This window comes from Prenolepis imparis, unplaced genomic scaffold (genome assembly GCF_030444845.1).
Source record: "Prenolepis imparis isolate NDT839.2.m4 unplaced genomic scaffold, iyPreImpa1.0 SCAF_2, whole genome shotgun sequence".
In the NCBI taxonomy this organism is placed as follows: Eukaryota; Metazoa; Arthropoda; class Insecta; order Hymenoptera; family Formicidae; genus Prenolepis; species Prenolepis imparis.
Window position 1 is genome coordinate 14,098,693 of NW_028141160.1, and position 10,477 is coordinate 14,109,169.

At 33.3% G+C, this 10,477-nt stretch overlaps 2 protein-coding genes across 2 annotated transcripts; both read right to left on the minus strand.

Annotated features, from left to right (window-relative positions):
• Positions 1–500: 500 nt before the first annotated feature.
• Cpr49ah (cuticular protein 49Ah) lies at positions 501–4,692 on the minus strand. Its single transcript, XM_083057514.1, has 4 exons — positions 4,560–4,692; positions 3,148–3,317; positions 2,394–2,655; positions 501–1,068 (listed from the first exon to the last, which is right to left on the minus strand). The coding sequence occupies exons 1-4, from the start codon at positions 4,569–4,571 to the stop codon at positions 976–978; spliced, it is 537 nt and encodes a 178-aa protein (XP_082913640.1). The 5' UTR covers positions 4,572–4,692; the 3' UTR covers positions 501–975.
• A 2,063-nt stretch (positions 4,693–6,755) lies between these two features.
• On the minus strand, positions 6,756–10,089 carry LOC145932915 (uncharacterized). The gene is made up of 12 exons (XM_083032140.1): positions 10,067–10,089; positions 9,876–9,927; positions 9,703–9,762; positions 9,572–9,616; positions 9,183–9,332; positions 8,934–9,123; positions 8,612–8,766; positions 8,088–8,375; positions 7,481–7,670; positions 7,085–7,322; positions 6,875–6,948; positions 6,756–6,787 (listed from the first exon to the last, which is right to left on the minus strand). Exons 1-12 carry the CDS (start codon positions 10,087–10,089, stop codon positions 6,756–6,758), a joined length of 1,497 nt encoding a protein of 498 aa, XP_082888266.1.
• Between the last annotated feature and the right edge of the window lie 388 nt (positions 10,090–10,477).

Below are 10,477 nucleotides of genomic sequence, written 5' to 3' on the forward strand. Positions count from 1 at the left end.
AGATTCTATCAATTATTCTTATAGCGTTTATAGCTTGCACTATAGCGATAATTTTTTATCTCATGAAAAATTTATTAAATATCTCTGCATGTTCATGTATAGATTTATATAAGCACGAGAATATACGTTCAATAACTTGTGGAAATGTGTGATTGACAGAAAGTCCATTTGATTATTCGAAGAACGAATTATTTGACTTCCTTTGATTTGAAATATTGATTCCTGTTTTCTGTTTTTGTTACTAATTGTATCGATGAGATACGAACAAGTTCTCAAAATTGTATTTAATGCTTTCGTAAATACATATATTTTTCTATGATAATCCAGAGATAAAAAGAAGAAAAAATATTAAATATTAAATAAATTATATAACATATAGAAAAAAAAAACGAAATGCAAAGAATATTTTAACATAGTTAAGATATTAGAAGAGAAAGTAATTCAAAAATTTGTTGTTGTTGCATAATGATATAAAAGGGAAAATTAATATAAAAAATATGTCGAGATTCTAAGAGTTCATTAAAGAAACAAATTATTACATATAGAACATATAAAATGATAGCACTATGAATGAATGTAAAATCGATTAGATTAGGTCGCTGGTACGAGTTTCTCTCGTGACATTCTTCTTTATCGCAATGAGAAATGTCAATTCCCAGCACTCAAAGAGCACAATTACGAAGGTATCTCCACTACAGAGGGAGAGTAAGGGAGAAAAAGAAAGAAAAAAAAGAGAAAGAGATAGAAATTAATCATCAATGGTAATGTCACATTCAGAAAGGATCGACATAATCAAGAATGGAAGAACGAAGATGAACTTATCAAGCGATGTCTCTTACTGCAAATGTATACACATAATGGGTGAGTGTATTTGAAACGCGCGAGGGGTAACTTATATATAACAACTTAATTGCTATTTTTTGATAATGATACAGTGCTGTAAATAAGCTATATATCAAGAGGCTTGACAGGGGTTCACTGATACTTTCTGTTGTAATCGTCCCGCCTATCAACCTGCTGGTTCAATGGTTGTTGCGACTTTAGGGCAGCAGCGCGAGCTTCTTCTTCCTAAAATGCCAAACAATAAACTATTTTTACTATCAGTTTTATATAAAATTAAATACAAAATCTGATTATTTGAAAAGGAATCTTTGATCGGAATCAAATGGACTTTATTTGAATGTCACAAGCAAGCGTTAGAATTATATTTATCATCATTGTATGAAAAATAATCGTATTTTCAGAAAAGATTTAATATCTTTACCTTCAATAATATTTTTTTTTTCACATCTTGTAGTTTTTAATTTAATAATTGCTATTTTTTAGATCAGATATAGAAATCTAAAATACGATTGATGAATTCGATAGTGTTAGTGATAGAATGTTAATTATCACGGTCTGTAAAGCAATTTTAATTGCATGCAAATTTCTCAACACAGATCTATCTATGTTATGCTTCCTGCAGTGCATATAAGATTATAGTTTTCTGCCCCAATGAGAGTAAAAGCAGAAGAAAACTGGTAGCTACTGTGCGATTATAGTGACATGATGATTAACGAGAGTCGAGAGGAAACCGTATGCGATAGCAAGTAGCTACCTTTTTTCTTCTCTTTGCGCAAGTCATTTATACCATGTAGCGATCTTTAGTCTTTTCATCGATATGAATCGCTATCACGATTTTGCAAGTGCACTCACGTAGTATAGGATAACTGAGTGACTTTTCACAAATCCTGCTTGTGGAAACCGTGACCTATGCTAGCTCTGACGAAACAGAAGTTTCTTCCCATAAGATCGAGGAGAACGTCTTCCATAAAGGTGAACATGAATGTGAATACGAACATAGGTGATAAGCAATGGTGAGAGAGGAGGGGAACAAGTAGGGATAATCGAGGACAGGAAATTGTGAATGGATTTTAATGCTGAATGCAGTACACTTTTACATATATTATTTTTCTTTCTTTCTCTCTTTCTTTCCCTTGTCCGTTCACCATGAATGAATCTTCTTTTATCTTCTTTTATATATCTTGCAGAATAATTTTATATCTTACAAAAAATGTCTATTCTTTAATTTTCACACTCTTTCACAGATATAGTTTTAAATGCTGATATCTTAGATTTGTCTTAGACAAGCAGCATTTAAATTGAGAATTTAATTGCGTAAATATTTTGTTAATTACAAACAAATAATAATAAAATCTTGTATGTAAAATTACTTATCAGGATTTATCATTGATTAATTGATTACCATTGATTAGATTCTATCTTATGAAATTTCGTAAAATCTCGAATAATGCGTCACTAAGGTAAGCGTATAGAAAGAGTATCCGAGGATCTTTTAAAAATAAGCGGCAGTGAGGGTTGAACGGAAGAGGAAAGGTCGTGAGTATACTTACCTCTTGCTGACGAATGCCCGCGTAGATGAGGTCGAGGCCTTTCTGGATCTCTGCGCTAACGGGCGGTGGCGTGGGAATGTGATCGCCCTGCGCGTGAAAGCCAGTTTCATCGGCGGTGTAGTGAATGGTGATCAGCTGTCCCTCAGGACTCGTGTACGAGAAGGTGCCTTGCTGAACGATCGCCTCCGCCCGGTCTTCACCTTCACCGATGGTCTTGATGTAGCCACTTTCCTCGGCAATGATGTTATTGCCCGTTTCGTAACTGCGAGATCCAAATTGCCAGGGTGTTAAATAATCGATTGCACAAACGTACGGCTCAGAAATCGAGCCGCATTACATAATATTAAAATGTTCTCTGTCGAAATTTGCACGAATTCAAGACAGATTCAAGTGATGAAGCCGTTCACACTATTGCATCGGCGTTTTTGGGATTACATCGAATCCTCGTGCAACGAATATTTCGATGAACGGTATAATTATATAAAGCGCATAAAATAGTTGTCTCGGCGAAATATATTGCAACATATAAAATGATATTACATGAGAAATAACAGACTTCAAAGATTTAACATTTTATATAATTATTTTTAATACTGTAGTTCTTTTTTAGAAAATTTTTTTTTTTTCAAAAAATGTTCTAATTATTTATTATCCTTACAATATTATTTAATTATTTATTTAATAATTAATTTTTTAATATTTTTAAGGCAACTGTGTATTGAATTTAAAATTATTTTAGAAAATATGATTATACCTAGTTTTATAAGTTCCATCATGTTCTTGTTGTTTGTTCCAGTGCAAAATCGGGATAGGTGTAGTAGATGTAGGTCGTCTGCTGTCGACATGTTGTCCCTCATCCTGCTGATAATTGCGTCCATAATTTGGATCCTGTGCTACCGCCAATCCCAGAATCATTACTAACGCCTGAAAAATTACAAATGTTACATTCCTGTCTCGATTGTGAAAATACATGATTAAGATATGTATATTTTGCTAAAATGCACATTTCGCAGAAACCCAGAATTGCGATCGGCGCAATTATATCGTTAAGTAAAAACGTTATATCATAAAGTTCAAATTACGTCAGTTTGTTCCCTTTCTAATCGACATTCTGAAACTAGATGGATTAGCGGATCAAATGATCGACGAGAGTCGACACGGAAGAGCGTAACACGAATGCTAAAGTGGATTTATCGGTTTCTCTGCTACGAAATCGGGCGATGCGCTCTCAGGAGATGAGTGAAAGTAAGAAGCAAATGCCAGCGCGGGTCGTTTAACTCCTGACCCGTTGGGTTCGTCCCGTTTCATCCCAACCCATCGTGAACCCCTCCTATATTTCTTGATATCGCGTTACTTGTACCATTATCACTTCTATTCTATATCTATCAATATTCTATATCTATCAAGATTCACGATTGACTTATCAAAATCGATTCTTCTGCATCGATTATTAAGAAAAAGAAAAAAAAAAGATAAATCTAATATAATAAGCACAGATATTAATTTTAATTGTTTGCAGGATTTTTAATGAAAAAAATTAAGAGTTAATATATTTAAATATTTGATGAAAGTGATTTCGAAAACTAACGATCCATATCAGTCTTTAGATTATGTAAAATTCTAGGTTTTAATCCTACACAGTTCTTATTATTTCGTCACTTCAACGATGCATCTCACGCATACAAATTAATAAATGCAAATTGTGTCGCAATGCGACGACGATGATGATGACAGGTTCTTAAAATTATACAAGTATTACTTTTTCGTTATCACATTTTATGTGAGATAATTTTTCTGATTAAATATATAATTTTTTAAATTATTATAGTTGAAGTTATTCAAACTCTATTAAGTTTTAAAATAAATTTCTCCAAATTCTTGTTTTTTTATCATGTTAATAAATTTTATTTTATAATACATATTTATATTGTCTCTATTTCTGGAAAAGAACAGGGAGAAAATTAGTTAAAAAAAAAATAAGTAGAATTAATGTTATTCGACATTGATGAGAAACCAGTTAATAATACAATACATATTTTCTTTTTGATGTCTGCAGTGATAATGAAAAACAATGGAAGAACACAATGTTATTTCTTCTACCCTGAAGAGGCAGGACCACGTCGCGCTCGATTGACGTTCCGGAAGAGAATCTTCGCGGTTACTTACCACGTATTTCATCCTGACGAGACGTGCACCTTGTAACAAGACAAATGGACGTAAACGTGCGACAAGAGTACGATGGAGTATAAACGCAAGGAGATAGTCGCAAACCAACGAGATCGACTGCAATCCCAGGAGAGGAAAGGAATCCCCTTTTATACCAACTCTCACTTTACCCCTACTCGAGGAGGCCTCGAAAGATGCTTCGTGTGCTTTATGGCGAGAAGCCTACATATTTACCGAAGTAAGTGCGTGTGTGGGATCGTCGCTTCCTTCGAACGATCGTGTCGAGACCTCCCTGAGATCGTGGCACGAAGAATCATCCTGCTCTGATTATCTCATTGGCCGAGACGACCTTACTCTTGGCTGAAACCTATCACCGTTCTTTCGATAACTTTCCAATAGCTGCTATTGTTTGCTAAAACACGTTGCGCTCGACTTCATTTCGTGATAAAACTACGTCTCCAGAGAATTGATTAATAAATTGATTTATTTATGATTCATTATAGTTACATATCGATCTATGAGATTAAAATAATTTATGAAAATATTTTCCGCGATAATTAAGAACTTACTATTACAATCACTTACTAATGTTATGTGAGAGAAATATTTCTATATATTTATATTATATATTATACTAGAAAAGAAATTATATATAAAACGATCAAAATTAAATATAGTAATAATTCTGTCATATAGAAACACCCGAGTTTCTTAATTTTTGCATCGTCATCGCGGATGATTCGAAACTTTCATGTCACTTCCAGTGGAATCGTGGGTGCGGTGATCCCTTTGGATCCATGTACTTTCGTAGTTTTACGAATTATGAGACCAGCAAGACAATGGGCGAGGAACACATTCTAATATGCATACTTACATATGCATCAGAATGCACGTAATAATGCCATCGCAACAGCCTACGATCAACGGCCTGCGAATGCGCTTCCGATTAGCGCAATGCGTTTGTTGTTGCGGCCTTCGGATTGCTCTCGCACGTTTCTTTCTATTTTATTGAGAAAATCGAGAAGATGTATTCTTTAAGTAACAATTATATTCCCAAACTTTTATAGTTTTGAAGACAGAGAATTAATATTACTTAATTAATTTTAACACTGAAATTTATGATAAAAACACTCTAACTCGTAATTAAATAATGATGTTTTATATATTATTCATAAATCATTTCAAAAATCTCTCCATCGATCATTTTATTTAAATATTTAAATAATCGAGATTCTACTGCGGAGATGAAAATTAGCGAAAGTACAGCCGACTGTATTAGTCATGTGCATAAATAAATAATCATGAGAATGAGTTATTCAATCTGAAGAATCATACATATGTAATAATGTTATACATCGCTCAATTTTCTTGCATAGTTTTATGCTGTCATTTGTGCCAAATTTCTTAATGGAGTCTGATCAGATGTAAGATTAAGATGATTTATTAGAAGTGTCTTTTCTTGATCCTTTTGCATTTTGTCACTTTTTTTATTTAAAGGCGTTCATAAAAGGAGAAGATACTCTGCGATTAATTGCGTAAACGGATAGATATGCTAACTACTTTCACAGCGAGGAGCCGTTGATTTCCGCTCGACGCGACATAAAATTAATATTCTTGCGCCTAGAGGCATCTCGAATATTATGTTGTCTAGTCTAGCATTGGTCGATGTTACAGCACAGCCTCTTGCATATATAATCTGATGAGCATCTCTCACGGAAGATGAAGTACAGCCGAGGATAAACCGATTATTGATTATCGTGGAATATCAATTATGATGTAATCGTTATACATAATACTTAATGCTACACAAAATGTACTGGTAATTGTCGTTACACCGAATGAGGTATGCATTAAATGTATACCATCTCACATTGTGTAATTCCTTCGTTATAACAGAAAAGTTAAAAAAAACAGAGTTTTACATAACAATTATTCGTACATGATTACGATAATCATAGAAGCGCGATTGTGAAATTGCTTTAACCATTTGCTGATTTTTTTAAATAGCTTAACATAGTATTAAAAAGTCGTCATGAACAAGGACATTTTATTCTCACAACAATGTACAAGACACATCGCAGACGCTTGTATTGATATGCATTCGCATGATTTGATCTTTAGAAAAAATCATGAGAAGAGATATCAATATTAATTTGTTTTACTTTTCTTGATATACTTCGCTTACCGTCTTTCTATTTACGATGCGGAACAAGGTTGTTGCGACGACACTAGAATTAATTATACAGTTATATTATTTAATATAAAAAATAATATTAAGGAATTTAGGAAATTAAGAAATTTTATAAGAATTTTACTTTCATAAGCCTTAATAGAGGGACAAGAGGAGGAACAGGGTGGCAGTGGAACGAGAGTTCCAGGCGGAATGTAACTAGAAAAAAAGTTATAAACTTATACAAGTTATAAATTTATAAATAGGCAAAAAGATATAGTACGAGTTATATAAAAAATTAAATTAATAAGTAATTAGATTAATAAGTAATTAGATAAAAGGGAAAAAATCTAACCTTAGATTGTACGTAGTATTATCTTCCATAGGATTAACAGGTGGATAATAGGCAGTCATAGCCCATGGTTTCTCGATCTGATCAGCTGATTCCACGGGTTGGTAACTCAATCGCATCGTAGTCTCGGATTCCATCGGAACGCCAGAGTGCTGATACTTGCATATGGGTGCGTACGATTTATTAGGCAGCAGACATTCATGATTGTTCGGTATGTAAGATAATCTATGGGTCGTGCAGGCTGAAATAATCATACATTGGAAATAAAAAATCATGTGGAGTAACCATACAGTTTCTAGAAGATTTTTTAATAAGATAGAAATCTCATCAAAGAAGCAAATATTGTAAATTTTAGTGAGATTTTATTTAAAAGAACTACATGTGTATACTGTAACTTACATTCTAATGGCAAAGGCGAGAAAGTGAGATTGTTTTCAGGTCGAAGCTCTGTCGGCGGGATCGTCCGTTTCCAGGTGAAATCGTGCTTTTGCGTAGTTTCATCCTGCATCGGGCCTCTGCCTAACAACTCCTTATCGCATGGTGTGATAGACGGTTCCTGTTTAACGCACCAATTGCCCAGGAAACTCATCTGCAACAAGAGCAAGATCGATTCATAAAATTTCAAATTTAAAAATCAAATTGGCATAGTTAAAAAAAAATAATTGCGCGCGGCGATTTTGATTATAAAAAAAATCTTATGATTAATAGAGCGATTATCTCTCGTTTCAGACATATTTTACGATGTTGAAACGCTAAAACTAATTGGCGTCCTCAATCTTACGGGAATATTCATTGTTGTCATTTCGTTACAATAGCATTACGGCTTGATAGAAAGATGTCTGTCGAATCAATCTGCGAAGCGACGCAACGATTGTTAGGCAATTCAAGAAAATTATCTCGTAATCGTCGCATAATGCGCTCGACAATGTGACCATCGACCCGATTTAGTGTGTCATCCGTAAATCGAATTCACCATGAAGGTGCGATTCCGCACGAGTTTGCTCACCCTATTGACGGTATCGTGAGAGAGCGGACATGGCGAAAAAATGATATTGCCAGGCTGGCGAATGGGATCCGGCTTGTCACCGCCACACCCGAAATAGCTAAGTCGATACGTGGTGTTGTCGTCGAAGCAGCAACCGCCGTTGAGCAAGTTTTCGGTTTCGTGCGGACTGAAAGGTTCGGAAGGCTTTTCACCACAGTGGGGCCAGTAACTCAGTTTGTATGTCGTGCATCCGTCCATCGGCGTCACCGGGCGATAATATTCTCTTCTTGGAGGACCATACGGTTCCTCCTGAAGAAATAATTATATATTTAAATTATTATTTATACATAATAAATAGTTTAAAACATTTTAATTTTGTTTAATTTGCATATAAATACTATAAATAACTAGTAAAAAGTTATATTAATAGAGTTTGAAGTAATAGATATTATTCAAAAATAAAAACTATTTGAAACACTCGTAGCTTATTAAAAATATAAATTATGGATATAATAGGTTTTAGAATCACTGCTTAAATCACTTACTTTTACAGAGGTTTCGTTCGGCCAATAGCTAAGCCTATATGTCGTACAACCTTCCATTGGTACATCCGATTTGACATATTTTTTAACGGGAGCATAAGAGGATGTCGGAAGTAAACAGGAGGAGTTATAGTAGCTCAGGCGATACGTTGTATCATCTGTTTTTTTTTCGACGTATTATTAGTGAATTAATTAAACAACATTGCAAATTTTATCATAATTAAGATGCTACATTATAGGTTTGACCTTTATTAAAAAGTGAAAATTATTAAATTTTAATTATATAAAATTAATGAATATTTTTATCTAGTGCGATAGAAATTACCGGACAAAGCAGCACAGGGACTGTACAAATTATTCTGTGCCTTAGTCGGTTGAACGCGATCTACATATTTCCATGAATAATCATATTTATGTGTCGTGACGTTTTCCATTGGACCTCTTCCTAGTAACTGTTTGTCGCAGGGTGTTATAGGCGGTTCCGTTTTTACGCACCAGTTGCCAAAATAACTCATCTGAAAGAACAAACAATTTCCTGTCAACAAGTCGTCGTAAATATAAAATGTTGCCATACTTTATGCGTTGTTTCGTCAGATATTGGTGCGTCACTGCATATCAGATTGTTCTCCGGACGGATAGGTTCTACCGTAGTACTGGGACCCTCCCAATAAGAGAGTCGATATGTTGTCTCTTCTTCCATTGGTATGTTCGATTTGAAATAATACTAAAAAAAAATTATAGATGTAATTTCGTATTATAGAAAATTAGCAAAAATATTATATCTTTATATTTATAATCTTATATATTATGTATCTTTATAAACCCACTACAAATCAGAAAAAGAAACTTTTTTTTTTCGAATATTAGTTTTTCAATTAAATATATGTCAAATACAGTAATCTCAGAAACCTATGGTAAAAATATCGTGTTATTCTATAACCAAATTTTCCTTGAGCTACTTACATTAACGGGCGCAAAGGATTTTGATACTTCTGGCTGGATATATTTCTGTAAAAATTATTTTTACTTTCTAATTCATACATCTTTAAAATGAATAAATACAATTATATAAACATGAGAACATGTCAACTCACGTAACATGTGGGCTGCGGTATACAACAGCAGCAACAGTTGCAACATGCATCATGGCCTAGCTAAAATATATGTTATATTGCAGAAAGAAAACATAAAGTGTAGATTTGACTAAAGAAGTTATTAAGATATCAAATACAAGTATTACAGAGTAATCTCTTTTCTGTAAACTCACTCGAATTTTATTTTTTGCCTCAATAATCGACTGCTGCGGAGTTGGCTTAGATCTATAGTGATAAAATTATTAAATATTTATTTTAAAGCAAGTAATTATTTAAAGATGATACACATTTGTGAATATATGAGATAAATATATATGATGCCGAAATAAAAATTCAATTAACGAGTTGCGGTGTCAGAGCTCACGGATCAGGGGGACAGATCTCCATGATTCTTGATATAATTTGTATCAATTTGTATCAATTGTATCAATTTGTATCTCACATCGGAATATCACAAAAGTAGAGCGAAGAAATTTAGTTAGATTATCATAATTTTTAAATATTTTGAATAGTAACAAAAATGTAAAACGACCGAGTCGTGTGACGTTATTCACTACCACTTCGAGATACAAATTTTCAATATCGTTGAAAAACGGATAAATTCGTTCTATTAAAGCTTTACATTATCTATGGCAAAATTTGAGAATTGTATTTTATACCAACAAAACATATAATGTGATTTATTTAATATCAAACAGAATTGAGATTAAAATAGGGAATTGATTAAAATAAAATTGAGGAATTTTGAAAAATACAGCAGAATAAAAAAGTTTAT

Coding starts and splice junctions, on each gene's coding strand:
- Cpr49ah (XM_083057514.1), bottom strand. Junction 2,656..3,147: donor GATGGAACTTATAAAACTAG/GTATAATCATAT, acceptor TGGATCTCGCAG/TTACGAAACGGGCAATAACA. Junction 1,069..2,393: donor CGGGCATTCGTCAGCAAGAG/GTAAGTATACTC, acceptor TTGGCATTTTAG/GAAGAAGAAGCTCGCGCTGC.
- LOC145932915 (XM_083032140.1), bottom strand. CDS start 10,089: ATGGAGATCTGTCCCCCTGATCC. Junction 9,333..9,571: donor AATCCTTTGCGCCCGTTAAT/GTAAGTAGCTCA, acceptor ATTTTTTTTTAG/TATTATTTCAAATCGAACAT. Junction 6,788..6,874: donor CTCTATTAAGGCTTATGAAA/GTAAAATTCTTA, acceptor AATTAATTCTAG/TGTCGTCGCAACAACCTTGT.